This window comes from Drosophila biarmipes, chromosome 3R, assembly GCF_025231255.1.
Source record: "Drosophila biarmipes strain raj3 chromosome 3R, RU_DBia_V1.1, whole genome shotgun sequence".
NCBI lineage: Eukaryota > Metazoa > Arthropoda > Insecta > Diptera > Drosophilidae > Drosophila > Drosophila biarmipes.
The window spans coordinates 15199708-15224003 of record NC_066616.1 but is presented as its reverse complement, the minus strand read 5'-3'; the positions used below and the strand labels follow the sequence as shown (position 1 = coordinate 15224003).

General features: G+C 42.6%; 1 protein-coding gene across 3 annotated transcripts; it reads left to right on the top strand.

The window, feature by feature from the left end:
* Positions 1-11690: 11690 nt before the first annotated feature.
* Positions 11691-18271, top strand: LOC108031898 (protein hunchback). 3 transcript variants are annotated; one of them, XR_007764640.1, is made up of 3 exons: positions 11691-12162; positions 15388-18098; positions 18183-18271. XR_007764640.1 is itself a non-coding variant. In XM_017105665.1 (2 exons), the coding sequence occupies exon 2, from the start codon at positions 15406-15408 to the stop codon at positions 17686-17688; it is 2283 nt and encodes a 760-aa protein (XP_016961154.1). In that variant the 5' UTR covers positions 11691-12162; positions 15388-15405; the 3' UTR covers positions 17689-18271. The 3 variants fall into 3 exon arrangements, 2 of the variants coding, with proteins under 2 accessions (XP_016961154.1, XP_043951564.1); XM_017105665.1 differs by having other exon boundaries at positions 15388-18271; XM_044095629.2 differs by lacking the exon at positions 11691-12162 and adding an exon at positions 15020-15147 and having other exon boundaries at positions 15388-18271.
* Positions 18272-24296: the final 6025 nt, after the last annotated feature.

The following is a 24296-nucleotide window of genomic DNA, read 5'->3' as shown; positions in this document are numbered from 1 at the left end:
TCAGAAATGGTGTGTGGATCACTAGGGATCAATCAGTAATAATAAATATAATTTACCAGAAATGGAATATAAAACTAAGCATTGGAATTTACATTTTATTTTTATTATAATATTAATAAGTTATAATAATGATATTAAAAACGAACAAATCAAAATAACTAAAGTTAAATATTCAATTCCATAACATTCACTTTCCCTTTTGTAATACCAAATATTTATGGTATCATATCTGCTATAGAAGGGCTGTTTGACAATGTTTCAAAGAGAATGATATATGTGTGCCTTGGAGTAGATCGGCGGCATCTCTGCCCCGAAGAGTTGGCGGAGAGTGGCGAGTGGAGAGTAGAGAATGGAGAGTGGAGAAGGGGGAAGGAGCGCGGCGACCGGAGACCGGACACGGGAAAGCAAACACGTACGGCGCTCTGTGGCGGCCATATTGGGTCATAAAAAGCACTCACACACACTCGCGCACACTCGCCGGCACACACACGCACACACGGTGAAAGCAGCATAAAAGCCTGGCCACAAACCAAAAGCAGGGCAGCAACAGCAACAATAACGGAGGAAAAAAGTGACAGCAGCAGCAGAAAAAAATTTTATGATACTGCCTGCGCAAAAGTTTTGTGAAGCAGAAACATATAAAAAATGTTGCATATTTTTGGGCATGTGGCAAAAGGGGCGGCCAAAAGTGGGTGGTTGGCTGGCTGGGCAGATGGGCGGTTGGGCGGTGGGTGTGCGCGTGTGTGTGTGCCTGTTTTGTCATTTCCGTTATTTGTCCTTGTGTTGTTGGTTTATAGGCGCACAGTTCTGTGTCCCGAAATGAAAACAAAAGCAGCAACAACAACAAAGCAAAAAAGCACACACAAATTAGAAATGGCGCATTTTTGTAATTTGGTAAAAAGGCCCATAAAACGCAGTCAAAACGCCAGCAAATTGTGCCATGTTCCATGATTAGAAGTTTAACAAAATTTATATCATCCTATACGAATACAGATTGTTTTAATGAAAGCTCTAAAAGGTTTCATATGTTTTTGGGATTGTACTACAAATAAAAGTCTTAACTATGACCTTTTAAAATGATATAATTAATCCTTAAATGCTATGGAACATAATTTTATAATATATATAGCCAAAGAGGACTTGTTGAAAAGCATCTTTGGGAAACATCTGTTCTATAATCATATTTATTTTTAAATATTATGTGTAGTTTATGAGTGTTGTGATAAAATATACCTCTATTTCTATTATTATATTTTTATACATACATATGTCTACTATAATAAGGTGTGTGTATTAATATGTATAAAAAATAATTCGTGTTATATATATATATATATATATAAATATAGAAATATTACTAACATTTTTACCCAAATAGGAAGTACTGGTGTGAGGAAAGTGAATTATTTTCTAATCAAATATAAATCTTGCCATAAGCAATGACCCGGAGATATTTTACTGCCAGTTCGTAATGCACTAACCAATCCCCAATTTCCGCAGCAACGTTTCCTCCCAGCTTCATTGCCCTCACGTCCAGACCAAGGGAATCCGACCATATGGATGCGAACGGAGGAACAGAGTCCAGAGCCCAGAAACCAGTACCCCAAAACCCTCTGAACCCTGGCCATTTCCAGACGCCTTTTCGGCCGGCCACGTTATTAGCGTCTAGCACATGGCTCCGTTTTTGGGGGGCGTTCGAACGGGGGGCGTGGCCGATGGCACACGTTTGCAAAATAAACTAAAGCTGCTGCGCCTGCCAGCCGAATGGCCTTTTGTTGACCCGTCCGCCCGCTCCGAGGACTCATAAAAATATGCTTGAAATTGGTTTGGCCGGAAAAAAGCAGAGAAATAAAGAAAAGCGGTGAAAATGGGGGGTAGTGGGGTCCGTGAAAAAGAAAGACCGCTTAGCAATATTTAATGTCGCCAACGATGTCAACGGAGCGAAATCAGGGGAAATGGGGAAAACTGGGAATGAACATGGCGACTCAGTTCGCTTTTGATTGTTTTGCAAACAAAGCGAAAAAGTATCTTGGAATCAACCAAGCAGCAATACTTAGAAAAAATTATTATATCTTTGCTGAAAAAACATGGAAAGTTAAATGAAAGATTGAATACTACCCATATTATAGTTACGCAGGGAACCAAAAAAATTACATCCTTTTTTCTTGATTTCAGAAATTTTTCTTCTTACTTTTTTACTTACTTTACTTTTTAGAAGAAGTATTCTCGAAACCACAGTTTTTAGGAACACATTCTTCTTGATATTGATTACTATGAATATCTATACTAGACTTTCGATCTTTTTAAATAAGTATGCTTTCTAATAAGTACAAAAACAATGTAGCTCTGATCTTTAGAATGTCTTGTCTTCAAGTGTACTGCCATCACCGAACAACCCACCCACACGCACACTCAAAGAAATACTTTCACCCACCCTAACATATAGAAACTCACCCACTCAGTGCTTTTTGCGTTCTTCTTTTTTGCCCACTTAAACAAAACAAAGGGGAAGGAAGGAAAACAAAATAAAAACGAGCGGAAAACGGAAAAAACGTTGGCAACTTTTTTCGAGGGTGGATTTTCATTTTGTATGGTTCATGATTTCGAACTCTATTTGCTCCCCCGATTTCGCCCATGCAGCCTCTCCCGCTCGCACTCGCATGCCCATTTTTTTTAGCATTACATTATTTGGAAATTTATGCAGGGGGTGGCAGTCCCAGTGACTCACTCCCATTCCGCCCATCGATTTTTTGACTGTAGGGAGGGTAGGAGAGTCCACCGAGCGAACGAGCGATTTTTTATGTAGATTGGCCCATTATGTGGAATTAGTTTTTGTGCGGCCGCCGATAGAAATGGCGAAGCTCGTAGGATTTTATTGGCTGACGCCGGCTTGTTCCACAACCCGAAAAAGTATGCAATGGAATTTTCAGGAACCCACTGGCTGGGGTAACCATGTCATAAAAAAGTGTTCCTTCAAAGAACAGCTTCAGTTCGTTAAAAACTAAGCAATAGTTTATAGAAAACAAGGCAAAATATGAAATACCTATACAGACCAGCCACTGATAAGAAACATAAGCAATATTTTAGGTGAATTGTTTTATTTCCAAATTTAATCAAAATCCACAGAAATTCTTATCGCTTCAATGTCACGAATAAAAGCTATACAATACATAGAAGCTAAAAAGATCTAGTATGCTTTGTTTCAGATTAGTACACATTTGACGGTTGTAAAATACGCATGTCTAACATAATGAAATCGTGTGCTTTTGTCATTTTTCTAGTCTTTTTCCTGGATCTATCTCTGGCGGATTCGGGACCAGTTTTTCCACACAATACACGTATTCCGGAAAACAACGAAAAGTTTAAAACTATTGAAGAAATCAAAAAAGATAAAGACAATCATGTAAATGCACTTTTGCAATTAATCGAATTTAAAGATCTTGTTCTAATGAAAAACAAAGAACAAATTCAAAATTTGTCGGAACAAATAAAAGAAAAAGTGGAACTTATAAAAGCTAAAGATTTAATACTAGGCAATCTGATGGCCACAATTGAGATGCAAGATGAATTTATTAGAACAAGAGATAACCAAATTAGAGACCTTTCGGGTCCAAGTGATTGGGATAGATTATCGATTAGAGGGGGACAATTTGGAAGAGGTTTTTAAAGAAAGAAAAAAAAATACTTACACTTTTAAAAACAAATTGGTAGTCATTAACTTAAATGCTTAAAAACGTAGAGAAATGAAATCTTGTCAAAATATCTTAGAAAAATGTTGGATAAATAGTTTTTGAAGATGAAGATCTCACTGGTAAATATGTTACTAACCAAACGAAAATAAAACATTCACACTTAAATCTTTTATTTACAGCAGCAACATGAATATCTTGGCTTAATCTTAAATTTAATTTATGATATAATCTCAAAATCATTTATTTTATATTTTTACTAATCAAATAATATTTTATATGTGTACCAACCAACGAAAAAAACCGATTGAAGGTATTCGAAGCGATGTAGTTAATTTCCAGCAGTTTCCCTCTTAAGTCGCTATCTCCAATAATTTTCGTAATTTTCCATGGAAAGCAAAAAGTTGACTGACCACCAAGGCAAACAAATCGAAGCATTGGGATTTTTATCAGTGCGAGCAAACAGAAACCGCAAAATTCAAAATTCATATTTGCATTTTTTTATTGTTAAACAAATCCTATTTGACTTTTAGCTTGTGTACACGACTTCCACAGAACTTAATTTGCTTAATCGGGGGATTGGAGATTTTGTGTGTAAAAATATTTACTGATAAGCAAAGGGCGACGAAACAAAGAAACTAATTTAGAAAAATAGAAGGCATACAAATCCGATTTCGACTCTTGAATATTTCACAAAAAAAATGGGTATAGAAAATTAAATATTTTTTTTTTAATTGCTTTGCTAAAGCCAACTAAATACCAACTTTATTTTAAGCTGCTTCTTTTAGGAAAACTAATAGAGAGACTTAAGATGCGGCGGGGCTGACACAAAAACAAAAAAGAAATCGAACTATCTGAACAGTGAAAGACCATTTCAGAGATACACCCTCAGAGTCTTAGGAGAAGGGGTAATGGAAAAAAATAATAACAAAACATATCTAAATACGAGATATTATTTAATTATAAGGTTTCTTTATTTTTCAGAGATTTTATTGATTATGTGTTATAAAAGATTTATGTAAAAAATTGTAATAAAACCTAATGAAAACCAAAAAATTAATATTCTTGGTTTGATGGTCTGAAATGAAATATTTAAGCAATACGAGCTATGCTATTTTTCCTCCCAAAACACTCCTACGCCCCTGTAAAAGTTTTGTGAATCGAAGGGGGGTTGGTGGGAGTCTGCATAAATAGCCGAGCCACGCCACTTTGGGGTGGATATATAGTTTCTATATGGCCCCGAACTGGGTGATAATTTAACAACAACAAAACCAAATTGCCAATGCGAAACTGTTTTTGTGTTTTTGTGTTTTACTTTTATTTCAGCTCGGGTGTCTTTTTTACACACAAGGACACACACACATGCGGGATCCGAGTGACATGTGAGGGGGTGGCAACTGCCCTTCTGGGGGGTTGGTTTTTGCCGGCGAATGTTTCTGGCACAAAAAGCAAGAAATTCACATAAAAATATACGAGTCCTCATTATGATAATACGAAAATAAATGACAGTGGTGTTTACACTCTTACGGTAAGCCCAAAAGATGCTGGGGATGCGAGGGAGCAGCCGTATATGGGGATTATGCGAGGAATATACCAAGTGTTAATGCAGCCCCACTTCTTGGGGATGTTAGAGTGTGATCTATTCAGTGGGTTCCATTTGGAAATAGTAATAATGTGAGAAGAGCCCTGAGAACCAAAGCCTTGTAGAATATGGTTTTTAACACAAAAAAAATGTTGTTATACTTTTCTTTTTATTATAATATTTTTAGTAAACTATATGGCGGCCATAGATTTCGATATTATGTGAGGGAAAGTTTTTATACAGCCTTGAGAGGAACTTCTTTGTATTATGTATCTAATATCCTATATTTTTATAAAAATTCCAATGTTTTCTGAATAAAATTTAAGTTTTATACTTTATACGTCTTATTAAATATTTAGCTTAACTAAAATATTAACCTTCCTTTATCTTGTAGTTTTATATGAAACCCAATGTTTATTGCTAATGTAGTACTAATATTGGAGGGTATCCCAGCGCCAAGTATCTTCCCGGCTGCCAAATAAATCCGGAATCTGGCATTTCAACGCATTCATTAGAAACTAAAATATTCTGCTTTGTCCTTTCACATCCTGCGCCTCGGAGCCGTGGCAACGTTTTGTGTCCTTTGTTCTTGGCACCCACACCTTGGCCGAAACGACACGAGTCCTGGAACATCGTCCTGATGGCCGCAATCCTAGAAAAAGAATTACTTATTCAGCGCTTGACATGGGCTTTGCCCTGGGCTAAAAGCCTGGCGGCCGTATTTTCGGTTTTTGGGCCCGGCGTTGACTGTGCGACTAATAGGCTCGCATATTTATCGTAAGAAGTTCAATTTTTTATTCGCATTTGCGCCGTACGTTTTCCGGCTTAGTTCGCCGGGCCATTACGGACATTTTCCGAAAAACAGGCCTGGCCATTAGCTAATTCCTTGGCTCAACGAATGAGGCGAAAGAGCTTCGCCGAGCCGGGCTGGAAAATGAGCAGAGAGTTTTCCAGCTGCCGATAGAAATACGTTACATTTTCCGGCTGCGATGAGTGGGAAACTCAGGGGTCAACAATTAAATGCCATTTGCAATAAAAACAAACCTGGGATGGCAATGAAAAATTATTCAAATGCCGGATCACCAAGACGGAAAAAGGTCAGGCGGGGAGGGTCACCCAATGGTCAATTAAAATCGCTCTAACCCGGCGACCCCACCTCCCAAAATCCGGCCGAAATCGAACCATTTTTCACAACATGCAAAACAATGAAGCGCAAATTCGAACGAGCTGCAAAAATCCTTCGCTCGGCTGTTACAGTTTTCAATGGCGAGCCATAAATTTGACCCCAGCCACCCCTATGCCCTGGCTCTCCTTGAGGCGTCTTAGCCGTGACCCCGAATTGATGCAATTTCCCCGCATTCGCATTAATTTTAACCTCTGCCTGACGCTGACAAGGGGTCACCGGGACCGGGACGCTGGCGCGCGTTCCCAATTTTATTATATTTTTATTCTGTTTTTACTTCTGCCTTGCTTTTTGTTTTATCCCACATCGGCCGGACCGATGGCCGATGGCCAATGGCCAGGGGCCAACCCCCGGTCCGCATCTGTAGCGCCGCAGGGGTCACGAAAGTGTGAAAATGTGGACTGATTAGACCAAGGATCTCTCCGGGGTGGGTGAGCAGCAGTCCCTTCGGAGGGCAGGGGTACGTTTTTGGCGCTTATTTCCCAACGCCGATTGCCTAAGCTCGGGATTTGGTCTGGGTCTTTCCGCCCGGACAACAATGGCCGGACTCAAAAATCCTTTTTACATTTGTCCAATGTCCTATGTCCGATTCCCAATGTCCGAATGCATTTCGCTGGCGACTTAGTGGCCTTAATTTCCAGCGAATTACGAATGTAATCGCGCCAAATGTTCAGCCAGGAGGATCGAATCTGTGGGATTTTTCAAGAATTTTTATTGATGGCCGTTACTTCTGGTGGAACCATTAAAATGATTTCCCTTTCAATGGCAAACCTCTTCTATTTACTTTTATTAAACTTTAGAAAATATTATGCGTTAGGGATGTAGCAAATATGTCAACATTTTAACCTATTTTAAGCAAGTTAATAATGGAAGATAATAAAACCATTTAGGTATTAAAAGCTTTAAAAATACCTATCTGGAAAGTAGTTAACCGAAATATTATACAAAAAATACAATTTCATATTTATAGTTTCATAGTTGAGGAAAAAATAAAAAAACGTACATGACATTCTCGGTTTTTTTAATGTTTCTATTTTATTTATATTCTCAAGAACATACATACTTATAAGGTATGCCTATCCCAGGACCTTTTCCCTACAAGTTATTCAGTATTTTCCGTGTAGTAAACTGTATTAGAATTTACTCGCCTTAACCCTTTGAATTTGAATACAGCCCATAAACCCACCCAGAGCCAGAATCGAACTTAACCCTTTCGCCTAATGACCAACGCGATTCCTGGAAGATCGCGGCTCGTAAAAAGTGCGATGGCGTTTTCGCTTAACCCCTTCTCGCCCGCAAAAGGGTTGAGGAAGTAGGGATTTGGCCGTGCAACGAGGCTGGCAGGACAAAGGGACACCATAAAAAAGAAACAACCGAGGCGTCATAAAGAACACAAAGACGCAGACATTAGCTGGAAACAAAAAGAAGAGAAAACGCAAAGCACACCGAACTGCGGCCCGTTTCGAGGGAAACTGGCAAGGACACTGCCAGGATGCGATTTTTTCTTAATGGTGAAAGGGTTAAGGTCGCACACAAAAAACGGCAGCGCTCTACCTGCCCTCCCCTTGGCCATAAAAAACTAAATATTTTATGGTGCCCACAAAAAACATGGGACAAGCAGAGGATCCCTTACGCGGAAGTGAGTTTTTTGCGAGGTTTTTTAAGTTTCTACCAAAGCCCCGGGCACAATTGTATGTAGAGCGATCCCCTCTAATGACCATTAGAATCTCGAATATAGCATATTGTATCTTGTATGCATTGGCATTGTATCTTTAGAAGTTTCTCGCGATTTTCCAGCTATTTTCATTGTTGATCGACGGCCTTACCTGACCAAAACAAACCGGGACCGGAGCGAAATGCTTAGAACACGACATGCAAAGCGAGTCGCCTTCATAAAATCTCGTGGCGTGTCGGCTGGAAATCCACCGGCGATTGTCCTGCATGTCCTGCCGTCGTCCTTCACGCTTTTGTTGCGCCGCACAGCCAATTTTACGGCGTAACCATTAAGGCGGACAATGAAAATTAGAGCAACTATTTGCCCCGGCCCCGGCCCGGGCCCTGCTCTAGTTTCCTTTTTTAATCCTTCGGTTTTTCGTGCTAAAAAAGGATTTACGGATGTTGGGCGAACGCCTGTCCCCGGCTCTCCTGTGCCATGTTCACCATAACATTTCGCCGGAATTTTCCGCATCGCACTCTTCGTGGGCGTAACGTCGCGACTCGCGAGCACTTTTCACATCTGATTTATGCGAAATGCTAATTTTTGCGGCTTGTTAGGGGTCCCGACATGGCTGTGAAGTGTGCAAAATGCGCCCGGCAAACGAAGCAGGGATTTGCAAGTGTTTTTTGCTACCTAAGGAACACAGGATAGTTCTTTAATATTGAAAGGGAAGCCACGAATTGTAGGCTAGAGAAGGACAAGTCAGAACTAGCAGGGGTTCAATGATTCATGAGTTTTTAGCCATCATTCAAAGTCATGTTTCTTAGAGATGGTATGAGTAAAGATATTCTTTTATAAAGTGTATGGTAAAATAGCAATTAGTTATGTTTAAGCAGAGTGTGCATCTAAAATATATATGAACATTTTAAGTAATAAATCTATTACGTCATAGATTGGTTAAAAAATATTATCTAAGAAATACTTTAAGTATGCTTCTTAAACTGCTTCTTAAACACCCATGGAATCTTCAAATGAAAGTACATAAAACTATTTCCAAAATATTCTGCACTCAACGGCAGCTCTGAAATCTAAGTAATTGTGTGGCAAAACCAATTTGCACTTAGGATCTAAGAGCCAAATCCCCCTACAAAACCAAAACAGCCCACAAAAAAGAGAAATCTTCACGGAGGAGAAAGAAAAAACTCAAGTAAAATGGCAAATCATCCTTAGCATGAAATCAGCTTACGAACTCAAGGTGATATCTCAACAGGCCGAGGGACAGAGGTCACGGGGAAGAGTGCGCCAAATCAAAACACAAAAAAGGGATCCTAATGAGATCCTCTCGAGGGGCAGCTCGGTCAACCACAAAATCCCAACCGCTTGGCTGCACTCTTGAGGAGTGCATTTGCATATACGCGCTGTAAGGGAGATGTGAAGATCTGGAGATAAAGAGGCCAGGATCCTCCCTCTTGATCTTCCCCTCGAAGGATCTTCGCTTAAGGCAGCGGCAGGCCAAAGGTTAAGGATTATTTGCATACGTGGTGGCAGGGACTTTCGGCAATTAGACGATCATGATCATCGGATGGGCAGCATGTTTGTGTTTGCCCAGATCAGAGATAGGTATATCAGCACTCCCAATTAAGAGGTCAAGCGTGACGGTGTCGCTAGGTCCTTGGGTCAATTTGTTGTGATGTCCTTAGCTTCAACTTTACATAACTTTCCGAAGGAATGGCCCGGAGCGCTGAGGATCCACACACCCGCCCGCCTAAGCAGCGCTAATCGGGCTGATCAGCGAGCGCTAATCGCAGGGGACTAACTGGATCCTGCGGATCAGCGGCACTGATCCCTCGTGATCCTGGGTACTGCGTAATGTTGGATTATGCTGACGGCGGGCCAACTTTTAAATCGCTTTTAAATCCACATCACTCTAGTTCGAGTCGCACTTCTTCGGATGCGCGGATTAATGAACTGGGCGGGCCCGCCAGGTAGTCCCGCGTCCTTTAATCCTTTCTCCGCTAAGTCCGGTTGCCGCCTCGTAATCCGGTTGGCCATGTTGAGAAACGTCAATGGCAGGTCTGTCCACTGGGCCATCGGCAGGTAGGCCATGTAGGTCCTTTCGCATATCGCATTTCCCGATGCCCTGGCGAATAACTTGTGTAATTTGCATTTCGGCGGCGCTTTGTTTGCTTTCAGCCATGTCGTTTGTTTTGTAAATATTGCTTTTACATTTCCCCCGCCCGGGCCACGCCCTAATATCCCCAGTTTCATCAGTTTCAGCTTAAATATTGCAGTTCTAATGAATATATAAAATAATCATGGAAGTCCCATGACCAGAGACACCTTTCTTTGGAGTGTAATTTATAATAACTAATTATGTTTTTAGAGAGGAAATCGCTGTTATACGTTATGATATACATTTGAGTTTGGGACAGTAAAGGATATGTGTATAATAATTATTAAATTTAAATAATATTATGCAATGTAGATGTTCATATTTCCATATTTTAGCATGCCCATAAAATAAATATTTATTGTTAGACCTAAAAAAGTTAGATATGCATTTATTTTTCAAATAAAAAAGCGACGTTCTCCTCTCTATTAAAAATCTTATTAAGATAATATGTCCCTTTAAGTTCATAATAATTTAGTCAACATTATAAATTATAATAAAACATATCTTTTTCCTAACCGGAATGATTATTTTCAGTTAGTGGGTATAACTGAAAATAATCATTCCGGTTAGGAAAAAGATAATCTTATATCTTATAGATACAATTTATTTTGAGAAACCCTACTGACAAAGATGCATTTCCCTAAATGAATCCAAAACCATGCCATATTATCCCATGCACACCCATTCACCTTGTGGAGGAGCCAAATTTCGGACCCTAATTGTGGCAAAGCTTTCGGAAATTAAGTTTACACGCACACCCGCACGAAAATGTGTTAAAGCAACAAGAAATCTGCTCGGCCCCAGCTTCATCGGCCAAATTGCAGTTGGCTAAGTTGTTAATGTGTCTGGGCTTAAAGTTGCCCAAAAAACAATTGGCGAAGGCGGCCCCTCTCTCTGCCCCCGCTCTCTCTCCTTTTTGGGGGACAGAAATCAATAATCAATAGTGAAGCGGAGATGCCAAAAAACGGCGAAGAGCCAAAAAGGCAGCTGCAATCGGCCAAAATGCAGCGCCAGAAAATGCAAAAGGATAAATGAGCTGGAGAGAGTGGGAGCGAGAGCGAGTGAGTGCAAGAGAGAAGGCAGCGAAGAAGGGGATGCTGTGTGGTTCTTGGGGTTAGGGGGAACTCACTCGGATTTACAGCTAGCATCCGTTTTGAGTGAGTTTCGCCCTGCCTGTGCTCGCTCTCTTCTGCTCACCGTGTAACGGCGGCTGCTCTCTCCGCTCCCCCGCCTTTCTTTTTCCCGCGTGTGTTGTTGCACTTCTGCCATTTGTTTCTGCTTTGCCATTGAGATTTGAGATCTGAGTGGGCCAGCTTTGAGCTCTTTCTGGCGAGTGCACTGTGAGGAGCAGATTTTCAGCTATTAGAAGAGCCCGCTGAGCACGAGTTTGGTCAGTTGTGCTCCGAGTCCCGAAAACGAAAGTCGCCAGCATTAACAGGCAGAGCCCCTAACAAAACAGAGACCCAATCAACTCCAAAGGACGAAACTTAACTGCTATCAAAATAAATATTGCCAGTTCACAAAAAACCCACAAGACTCCGTGTTCGTGTTTCGAAAAAGTTGAATTCAGAACAAAAAGGACTTCGCCAAAAACTTACTTTTCCGCACATGCGCGAATTCCGCGAAAAAGAAGGCAAAAAAGCTAGCTAAAAAGCGAGGCCCAAAAAATAGACAAAAACGAAGAGCAAGGAGCCCCCACATCGCCGCTCCCCCTCGCACGCACTGTGCGTTGTGTGTTGGTCTAACGGTAACCGTGCCGCGGTCAAACGAGAGCAAGAGACAGAGAGGAGAGAGAGGCCGCGAGCTGGAAAAAAAGTTCCGTGCTCCCGGTTCCCGTTTCCCAATTCTCCCGGAGAATTCCTCTGGAGCGTCCCCAAGGTAAGTAAGGGGGGTTCTACCATCTAGTATTTGCTACGGTTTCGCTGCATTTGACCTCCAATAAATCGTAAAAAACACATGCAGGTAGAAATCGCGAAAAGCTTGCCATGGATAAACAAATAAACAAGAAATGCAAATCACTTTTGCGGGGCAAATGGCAAATTGTTGAGGCACTCGGGAATATGCACGGCTTTTGAGAGGTTTACGTTCTAAAATTTTTACAGTTTTCGAAAGTTTTGGGCTTACGTTTGTTTTGATTTTGATTCTATACGCCTAATTTTAATAACCTAGAACATTTCAAATAGTTTGATAGTGATTTAAATAATTTTTTTTTAGTATCTTAAGTGCCCAACTTTCTCCTAGTTCTGCTGCCCTTCCCTGTTGTTTGCGGTCGAGTGCTTCTCTTTCTGTCTAACCTTAGAAACACAAACAGGCGAGCTCACTCACACACACACACCGAGTGGTAAATCATTTGCTAAAAATGCAAACGGCAAAAATTCTAAAACAATATTTTAAAATCTGTCTGGCTTTTGGCCGATCTTTGGGTGAACTTGTTTTTTGCCCGCGCTGTCTGTTTTTGCCCAGAACTGCAGCGCACGCCCCCCCTCAGACAGCGCCCCTGGCCACGCCCCCCTCTACGCCTGACAGCTAATTTTATTTGTTTACATGTCGACTTTCATGTTGTTTTTTTTCGCCTTCCTGCCTCCCAACCCCCCTTCAATTTTTAGCATTTCTTTTCGCTCTTCTTTCGGCAAATGCATTTTCCACTTTTCTTTTTTTTAATAATTTAAATTTAGACATCCAACTATAATTCAAAGTCAGCGTGGCAATTTTTTAATGGCAAATAGTTTGGCACTTGCCAAAATGCATTTCAAATATAATAAATATGTGACGGCCTCTCGCGATGATTTTTTAGGCTCATCATCGCCAGTTCTTTTGCATAGACGGGGCTGCAGAGGAATTGATTGTCAGCCGACAGTTTTAGTGTTTTGTGGCAAAAAGAACCGGGCACAAATCAAACAAATGGGGCTTTGTTAGGCGCATAAAAATAAATATGCACACATTATACGGCATGTATTTATAACCCCCGAATGACATTGAATCACTTTAAAAGTAGCAGCAGCACTGCACTTTTCCCTAAGCGAGTGGAGCTCCAAAAAACGGCACTTTCAGCAGGGGCACAACAACAAGTTGTTCTGGGCCAACAACAAGCATGTGTGTATGCTATAGGGTTCGGCTCCATAGATGCACGTTTATAGTCTCTGGCATATCCTGCTCTTGGCTTGCTTTTTGTACGGATTTTTCAACAAAAACATTTTTTGTGGCGCATTTTCTGCGTTTGCGAATTTTTCCATTTTTGCCATTTTCATGATATTTTTAGAGGGGGTAAAGGGGTGTTCCTGGGGGGTTGGGGGGCCAAAAACGACTAGCACATGTTTAGTTTACTTTTGCAGTTTCGGTTGCCTGGCTGCACTCGTTGTGGGCACACCCCCTCGCATCCGCACGCCCCTGCACGCCCGGCGTAATATTAATTTTACACTTGGCCTTTAGTTTGGCTTTGTTGCTGTTGTTGGGCATGGCACAAAAAAGCCCAGACGAAAGGCAAATTCTCTTTGTTTCCTTCGCAGCCCCCACTCACACAACGCACAGCAATTAATTTTGGCTTTCCTTTTTAAAAATATCCACAATAGCGAAATTAAATAAATATGCTAAGCTTCATTTTGTGTGCACTCTCTGCTTCCTGCACCATCAATTATGCCTAAGTATTGTAGATATTTTAGCTGCCAGATAGCACAGCCCCAACCCCAACCCCAACCCATATACGATATACCATATACCAGCAACCAACCCCCTTGCGTTTTGCGTTTTTAATAATATTTACTTAAAAGCACAAACAATTACCCAAAAATGCAGCAAATGCACAAATTTTTCAGCGTGAAATTGGAAATTGAGAAATTGAAAAAATGGGCGAATGCGGCAGAACAAAAAATTTGAATGCGGGAATTATTTGTAGAACTACGCAAATCAAAGTGAAAAGTCTAGCGGAAATTTGTTGCCAGGAAAACGTTTTTGTTTCGAAAACTATTAGATGGAAATGCTGAAAAAGCAGCAGAATTATATAAAAAGATAAGGGGTAGAGAGATTTTTAATTTTTAAAATATAGAGATATTAAGTTATAAGAATATGGGGAGAAATATCAAAATTTTGATACCCATACCCATAAAGATGCACTTTATTCATCAAAAACTACACATGGAAGATTGTATTCTAGTGTAGTTCGTGCCTTGCTAAGATATTTTTTCTCCATATCCGAGTTTATAAATAAAGCAATATATTAAACTAATGCGGTAATTTGGGAATAATGCATAGTATTGCACATAGTTTAGTCAGCCCGGGCATTTGTTTGGCCCACAGAGATTTCCCGCAGGTGTAGGCCGCCTTGATCCGTTAATTTAGTTAAATCCCGCAATCCTTTTCGCTTTTTATTATTTAGCAGGAGACTGCCTCCTTTGTTGCCTACTCCTGCTGTTGGGAGAGCTCTACTTAATCCCCATAGAAAACCTAGGGAAAATTCGCAGTTCGCCGCTAAGCTGGCCGTCCGCTAAGCTCCCGGATCATCCAAATCCAAGTGCGCGTAATTCTTTTTTGTTTCGCACCAATTTCTGCTCTAATCCAGAATGGATCAAGCGATCCGTGATCCGCTATCCGCGATCCTTGCGATCCTCGCAATTCCCGATCCACGACCTGTACCTGACTTCCCGTCACCTTTCGCCCATCTAATCCCTTGACGCGTGCGTCCGCCTACCTGCGTCACATATAAGCCAATGCCTGTTGCAATTGCTCAGTCAGTCACGAGTTTGTTAGCACAGCGACAACATCAGCACACGAGCAGCACCATCATCATCATTGCAAATCCCCTACGAAAATCCGGAAAAATTTGGAATATACTTTGATACAATCACAGCCAAGAGCGGCCACGAAACGGTAGGATATTGTAGCCATTTCTCCATTTTGTTCCCAAATCACTCAAATCTCGTCCATGGGGGTGGGTGCCCAGCCACCCCTGGCCTTTGTTAGGGGTGGTGCCGCACAAAAAAAGAAAAACGAGGAAAAATCAAATGAAAAACAAGCGAAAAAAGCAAAAAAGGAGAAAAAACTCGACGCAGGCGCAGTGTTCGAATGGCCTTACTAACCCCACTCTCTTTGTTTTTTTCCACATTACAGCCGTCTAGAGCCGCCAAGATGCAGAACTGGGAGACGACAGCCACGACCAACTACGAGCAGCACAACGCATGGTACAGCAGCATGTTTGCGGCCAACATCAAACAGGAGCCGGGTCACCATCTCGACGGGAACAGCGTGGCGAGCAGTCCACGCCAGTCCCCGATACCCTCCACCAACCACCTGGAGCAGTTCCTCAAGCAGCAGCAGCACCAGCAGCAGCCCATGGATACCCTCTGCGCCATGACCCCGTCGCCCAGTCAAAACGATCAGAACAGCCTGCAGCACTACGACGCCAACTTGCAGCAACAGTTGCTGCAGCAGCAGCAGTACCAGCAGCATTTCCAGGCGGCCCAGCAGCAGCACCATCATCACCACCACCTGATGGGTGGCTTCAATCCCCTGACGCCGCCGGGTCTGCCCAATCCCATGCAGCACTTCTATGGAGGCAATCTGCGTCCCAGTCCCCAGCCCACGCCCACATCCGCCTCCTCAGTGGCTCCAGTTGCAGTTGCCAACGGCGGCAGCAGCAGCGAGAAATTGCAGGCTCTCACACCGCCCATGGATGTCACACCGCCCAAGTCGCCGGCCAAGTCCAGTCAATCGAATCTAGAGCCGGAGAAGGAGCACGACCAGATGTCCAACTCCAGCGAGGACATGAAGTACATGGCCGAGTCCGAGGACGATGATACGAACATCCGCATGCCCATCTACAACTCGCACGGCAAGATGAAGAACTACAAGTGCAAGACCTGCGGCGTGGTGGCCATCACCAAGGTGGACTTCTGGGCACACACCCGCACCCACATGAAGCCGGACAAGATCCTGCAGTGCCCCAAGTGCCCGTTCGTCACCGAGTTCAAGCACCACCTGGAGTACCACATCCGCAAGCACAAGAACCAAAAGCCCTTCCAGTGCGACAAATGCAGCTACACCTGCGTGAACAAGTCCATGTTGAACTCGCATCGCAAGTCGCACAGCTCGGTGTACCAGTACCGTTGTGCGGACTGCGACTATGCCACCAAGTACTGCCACAGCTTCAAGCTGCATCTGCGCAAGTATGGACACAAGCCCGGCATGGTGCTGGATGAGGACGGCACCCCGAATCCCTCGCTGGTCATCGATGTGTATGGCACGCGTCGAGGTCCCAAGAGCAAGAACGGTGGACCCATTGCCGGCGGTGGAAGTGGCAGCGGCAGCCGCAAGTCTAATGTGGCAGCTGTGGCCCCGCAGCAACAGCAGCAGCCATCCCAGCCCATCCAGCCAGCCACATCCCAGCTGAGCGCCGCCCTGCAGGGATTCCCCCTGGTGCAGAGCAACTCGGCTCCCACGGCGGCATCTCCGGTGCTCCCGCTGCCCGCCTCCCCAGCCAAGAGTGTGGCCAGCGTGGATCAGACTCCCAGCCTGCCCAGCCCAGCCAACCTTCTGCCGCCCCTGGCCAGCCTGCTGCAGCAGAACCGCAACATGGCCTTCTTCCCCTACTGGAATCTCAATCTGCAGATGCTGGCTGCCCAGCAACAGGCCGCTGTTCTGGCTCAACTATCGCCGCGAATGCGGGAGCAACTGCAGCAGCAGAACCACCAGCAGCAGAGCGACAACGAGGAGGAGGAGCAGGATGATGAGTACGAGCGCAAGTCGGTGGACTCTGCCATGGATCTCTCGCAAGGGACCCCGGTGAAGGAGGAAGAGCAGCAGCAGCAGCCTCAGCAACCGCTGGCCATGAATCTGAAGGTGGAGGAGGAAGCCACGCCGCTGATGAGCAGCTCGAATGCCTCGAGGCGCAAGGGACGCGTCCTCAAGCTGGACACCCTGCTGCAGCTGCGATCGGAGGCCATGACCTCGCCGGAGCAGCTGAAAGTGCCCAGCAGCAGCATGCCCACTGCATCCTCACCGATTGCCGGGCGCAAGCCCATGCCCGAGGAGCACTGCTCGGGCACCAGCTCGGCGGATGAGTCCATGGAGACGGCCCATGTGCCGCAGGCCAACACCAGTGCCAGCTCCACGGCCTCCAGCTCGGGTAACAGCTCCAATGCCAGCAGCAATAGCAATGGCAACAGCAGCAGCAACTCCAGCAGCAATGGAACCACCTCAGCGGTCGCAGCTCCTCCGTCCGGAACACCGGCGGCGGCGGGAGCCATCTACGAGTGCAAGTACTGTGATATCTTCTTCAAGGACGCCGTGCTCTACACCATTCACATGGGCTACCACAGCTGCGACGATGTGTTCAAGTGCAACATGTGCGGCGAGAAGTGCGACGGCCCCGTCGGCCTCTTCGTCCACATGGCCAGGAACGCTCACTCCTAAGTCCCCCACTCACTCACCTTGTTATTATTATTTATCACTATTATCACATTAATCGTTGTCCAGAATTGTATATATTCGTAGAATAAGTTTTCCCAAACACTATTTTGTTGTCGAAAATTGTAAATAAGCCAATTAAGCCGCTAACTCTAGACCTAAGTTTATATATCTATCCTAACTGTATCGAACTGTAGCCACCTTTCTATCTGTCTCTCTACACTCTCTCTGTATTTTCGAAATCGACTAAAAACCCTGAGAACGGTTTAAAAATTATCATAAATGCATGGAGAAACGTAAGCCTAAGTTTAGACTAATCTGTAAGTCAAGCGAGTCAAGCGAAACTACCAAACAAACAAAACCAACAGTCCAAAGTCAAATTAATAAAATATAGTTTATAACATATACATAACTGAGTATGTTTTATTAATATAAACATTTAGTCTTATTTAACCTATGTATACTCATAACGCTCAATTCTCTTTCTGATATTCTCTCAGTATTTTGTTAGTTGAAAGTCGAAAGAACAATCGAAATCGAACCAAATCGAACGAAATCCAATCAAATAAATACAATTTATTCAATATAATTTTACAAGTTTATCCTTTTGTTTTCCAACCTTTGGCACTAATGACAATATTTTCGAAGCAACTGAAACTGACGAAAGAAGAAGTACAAATTTAGAGATTTTTAAAGAGTAGCCAAGATGCACGCAATCTGAGCAACGGATCAAAATTAGTGTTTACCCCTACAATCTAAGCCGAAGTCATGAAACGAATTTCGAGTCTTAAGATGTGCGCCCAGTGTAACCCGAAATAAAACTTTTTAAGTAATTAAAGTAGCCTAAGATTTGCCCACGAAATGTTTTTATGTATTACCATAATAAAAATTAAGATATTATTAAATATTTCGTTGTTTCATTGTGGTGTGATTGATTTTAAATTAAAGTATACAGGGGTTCTTGGGACATCATATTATTAAAATTTTGGACTTCAGTATCAAGCAAAATATTATTCTTTTTCCAGAATGTTCCATCACTATAAATTAACTGGTTTTACTTTGTAAATACCTTGAATCCTAGGGATTCTTTTAGGCCTACTACTTAAAACTCTTAACCCCAGCATCATTTCTCACAGCCCAGACCCAACCATATGTCCCAAGACTGACCAAAGAGAACTGTCATCACGCAATCTATGCCATATGATCTATCGAAACTGATCACCCACACCAAAAAAGTTACTGAAAAAATTGGGAACTCCTCCTTTTAAGTGAAGAACTGCTCCATCATGTGCTAAATACCCTGGTAGTTAGATGAAAAGGAAAAACACACAACAAAATTTGTGTGCGGGCGCAACCAAACAAATTGGACAATCTCCCTCTCACTTCATACTTCTGTGCCTGGAATTTTGATGGATTATTGACGTTTTGCGTGAAAACGCACAATTCGCATTGCATATGAGAGGGGAATTATATAATAATGAGAAACTCATGAGCACGCGTTGGAGAAGTCGGAGGAGTGGCAGGAAGATGACGCAGCAAGGCGTCTCCTTCGGGGACCGGGCACGGGGATCACTTGGGATCGATCTTCGGAAATTTGGGGTTGGCGCGCATGCGCACGCCAAATGGCGCGTGCTTGGAGGGAAATGGTGTTCTCCCAGTCTTTGGGTCTCGAGTGGAAACTCAGCTTCGTAAAAATAGTTTTCTCCGGGCTGCCTCTGATTGGTGGTTGAATATACTTGTCTAAAGAATGCACTTCCCTTTTATACTGTTTCCATGTAAATTTCGTTTAAATGCCGTTTTTCCTCATTAAAATTTTTCAATTTCCCCAATAATTGATATTTATGGCTGAAATTAATTTCGATAGGAGTCAAGGGTGAGTGCAGCAGGGTCAAGATGATGGTTTAAGGCCCCTGATCTTATCGCAAATTAGATTTTGCATATCCCCTTTAGATTAAGGCCAGAGAGGGAATCCAAGGATCTGAAGATCCTTGCTCATTTGAGCGAAGTTAAGTTGGCAATTTGGCCTTTGTACCGGATGAACTCTTGGCTTGTGGCCGCCGCAAGCGAAAGATGTTTATCGAGGGACTCCCGACCTCATTGTCCTCGCCGGAGCTAACGATCCCTAGTTTCTGGTTTTGTTCCCTGCTTCTTATCTCAGCTTGTGGCTTTGTAGCATCTTTTTCGTCCTGCTGCCGGTCATTGTTTGCGGAATAGACAAAAAAGCAGGAAAACAGGAGAGTTCTGGCCACTTTGTAACCTGGGAGTTCTTCAAATAGTTCAATTGCCCGTCTGTTGACCATTTGAAAGGTGTAATTTTGGTCCTGTTAGGGTCTTCTCTTATGTCCGAGATGCAGCTGTTTTCGCTCTCCTCCCTTCCCAGCTATTGACACACCTTTGACTCCCCCAACTCTGATTGATCAGCAGGACACGCGTACGGCACGCTTTCACAATGCATAATTTGGGCTTTTAGTATGGCCCCGTCTCAATCGGCAATTGTCAACTTATCAAAGTATAGAGAATAATATTAGTGCACTCTGAAAAAAGTATTTAAATATTCTGTCAACTTAGTGCCAAATCAGAACTACTTTACTGTACCATAATATCATTTATTAGAAAATAACATTTATAATTTAATAAAATTAGACATATTTTAGAACTAATCTTCGAAAGAGGTTATTGTGCCCTATAATACAGTACACATTTATATACAGTATATTTTATAAAATATTTGAACAATATTTGAACCAATCTATGGAAAAGTTAAGATATCGGTATGTTATCTCATCGTATATCCTAACATTTAACTTTTTCTTTGAGGTATGTTTATTTTAAAGAACCAATATTACTGTAATGTATTTTTTTAGTAATACCCCATACTTTCCCCCAGTGCATTTATAACTAATAACGCCTTATGCATTTGTATATCCCACAGGGCTAAGCAACGCCATAAATAGGGTATTTATGTTTAACCACCACCCCGACCTCGCCATTTTGGGATGGGGTTGTATTCCGGATTCGGTGTGGGTTACGGATTGAGTTTTGGAAACGGCTCGGCCTGCTAACAACGGTGCACAATTCTGTGGCCATTTTTAGCTGCGTTGGCACTAAAAATAACAGAAAACCAAAATAGCGAACAATGAAGGGGGAAAGGGGTTACAAGGATTTTCACTCACCCAAAAATATATATTACTCAGGGGGTAGCATGTTGTGGGTGTTCGGTTGATTAAAACGCGCCCGGGGTGCCGATGCTGAATAGCAGCATTCGATGATTAGCAATCCACCCCGTCACCATCCTTCGACGAGCTGTTGATTGCATCAGTAAAAGGCGGCGCCCACATCCAGAGATCAGCGGAGAATTACCCACAACTCTCCGGCTCCTTTTTTCCACAACTTTACGCATTTTAATTATGAAAATTGGCAGGGGCGGGGGCAGAAGCAGGATCTGTCCGAGGCACCCGGATCAATACGAGTGCGCCAGCATCTGTGTGGGCAGCCATGGGTTAATTACCGGCGGTGAGGCGATCCTTTCGGCATCTCAAGCGTGACGTCATGAGCGAGCCACCTTAAGGATTTGTTGAACCCCCGATAATTTATTTCTGTAAACAGTTTTTCACTGGAATCGAGCCAGAAAGGCAGTCCCTTCGAGCGGGCATCCTTGTGCCTCGTCCAACAGCTGACCAGTGCCCGTCCCGCGAGATTGAGGTGGGTGTAGCGAATCCTTAAGTGGCCCACGCCGCCGCTAACGAGCGCTAAGGATGCGCTGACCATCTGAGTTTTGGCATTCGGGCAATTTACGAGGGCTGGACACACAATAGATCTTCCCAAACGCGTGGCCAGTATCTCACAGATACCTAAGGACCTCTAACTCTGAAAGTTCCCAATTTTGTACAATTTTTAAGAAGGATTTTAAATAAGAAATTTGTTCTTTAATAGGAATTATTCTTTAAGGTTTGTGAACACTCATTTTTTTTATTTTTAAATATTGTTTATTGATTTTTATAGCTAGGTTTTCAATTAAAGACTGGCCTTTAATTATTATTATTTTTTATATAGCTGGAATACAAACATTGTAATATTCTATATGATAAATAAAAATGCTTTGAGTTCAGGCTTAGAGAAGTAAATAAATGAACGAACCATATACCATAATTCTTTAGAAATTGATATTAATAATTCATAATTATTCCAGGAGAATGACAGTTTTAAAATTTCTTCGATTTTGCTGAAACTAACTGCGTTATGCATGCACAAGCTGATATAAAATACTATGCCATTCCTTTATTAAGGAATACATTTCAATGGAATTTACATTTAAAGCCCCCTCCAATCCCAACTTAAATGTCCATTCAACTGGCATTATGTAGGCCCGCCATGATAGTTAATCATCTCAGTCGACAGCCATTGCACTCGACCACAAAATTCCAAATGCAATTCAAAGGCAAAAACCAAAACTAATTGCAGCGAATCAGTTGGTGAATATGCAAAACTGTAGAAAATTAAAGCCTATAAGATAATGATGATGTTGATGCTGGTGGTGGGGTGAAGCCTATAGAGTGAGTACTGAATGGAGATCCATGAAGGACCCACCAGATCCCTTAGGAAATAAACAAAGCGGATAACTAAGGAAACTCGCGACAGCAAACAGCGAAAGTAACAAAACAATTTTTACAGTTCGGCAAACAAAATGCGCCCATCGTGTCCACTCCACATGTAAATGGATAGGAAAAAGTAGGAGATATAGCAGAAAAACTACGACTGGGATGGAAAAAACATCTGCCCCTGATGGCACTTTAGTTAACGAAAAACAACAAAAGGTTAAAAATATATGCAAGCCGATGCTACCCAGTAGTATACCATCGAACACCATGCTCGGATCCATTCCCGTTCCCATTCCACTCCATCGATAATGTCCAGCATCCGTTATGAAGAGACCGAAAAAAGGAAGTTGACAACATCGTGTGCCTCGGCCTATGGATGTATTTCTGTATTTTTCTACTTTGTATCCGAGTGTGGGGGTTGCACAGATACGATACGCGTGTCCTGCGAGTCCTCTACCCTCCGAGTCCCATATTTGCACTATAGAAAGTCCAGTCGCTGGATTCGTTTGGTCAGTTTGCCACAAACAATGCAGAGACTTCGGTGTAGTCGATTGATTTCCCCGATTCCATGCTCTTCCAGCAGCCTTTACTTTTTGTTTGCCCTCGGCCCACGGACCACATCCACCAGATGCCGGCCAAGTCAACAGTGAAATCATAGATGCCTGGGAGAGGTCCAAATTCGGGAAGGGTAAACCAAGAGATACAATCAGGGGGCATACTTTAATTAAAAGGGATAATAGTTGGCAAAACCTATATTATTAAATCGAATATATTTGTCTTACTTCCTCCTATTAAACTCAATTTATTTGTTGTGCTTATCAAAAAATAAATGATCTAAGTAACTAAGTAAATAAAAAAAATACTGGTATCTCTTAGATCTTATTTACAAGTTTTTTGGCTTTTCCTTGTATCCCCTTGAAAAGAATGGGAACCCTCCCTAATCGAGCCATCAAAACCAATCAAATCGTAGCCGAAAAGTCAAAGCAACGCCTATTACACAATCCAAACAGAGGAAATTTCACGCAAAAAATGTGATTACCACCAATAAAAATATCACACAAAAAACACTCCTTAAAAACGTGGCAAAAAATCGAAACCCAAACTACCCAAAATTGGGATGCGGGGTGGGTACGGAAAGCAAACCACCACCGCCTCATAGAGGGTTGCAAAAAAACCGAATACGAAAACAAAAATGGAAAAGAACCCAGAGAACCATTTGGTAAATAGTTTCAATGGATCGATATTATGTTTTCTTTTTGTGAGGGTGAGGGATGAGCTCGACATGTGAATAAAAAACAGGTAAGGTAAGGTTTTCCTACTTTTTTTTGTGTAAAAGATACTTTTTTTTAGCAACATGTGTTTGTTCCTTTGAAAAGATTTGGGTCTCGGGAATCCTCTACTTTCGGTTTGGCAAAATCGACTTATTGGTCCTTTGTGCCCGGTTCGAGGTGCAAATGTCAGCTGTAGGGGCTAGAGAAATGGAGTGTAATGTGAGCAATTAGAGGACCCGAAGATGATGTATCAGTATCAGGGCTGTCGGGGGCTTACAGGTGCTAGCGATACTGCAGAAACAAGTTGTCAGCGCTTGGATGCCTGATGGGCGGATATGGGTCTCGGGTTTCCGTTAGTTGTCCACCGAGGAATCAAGTTCTATCCAGCCCAGAATCCACCCTCCTTCCTCCCCCCGTTTGGCTTGCGTCCTCGATGGAGGACATCTGGCAGTTGCATGATTCACTCTCATTTCCAGCTGCTTTTCCCCCCAGAATTGCCCCTTTTTGCCTGCAGGTGCTCCGTCCACATCCATCAATAATTTCCGATTTGTGCCACTACTATTTGCCAAAAGTGAAGTGCAGTATTTTCTGTTTCGATTTACCAAGGGTTAACTTTACATTTTTCAGCTGGTCATTGTGGTTGACAAAAAGGGTCTCGTTTCGCCTCGGTGAAAGAGGGAAACTGATTTCCCTCCTGTTTTTCTCCGGAAAAATTGTAATAATTTTTGCTCTTGCCAAAAACGAG

Coding starts and splice junctions, on each gene's coding strand:
- LOC108031898 (XM_017105665.1), top strand. CDS start 15,406: ATGCAGAACTGGGAGACGACAGCCACGACCAACTACGAGCAGCACAAC.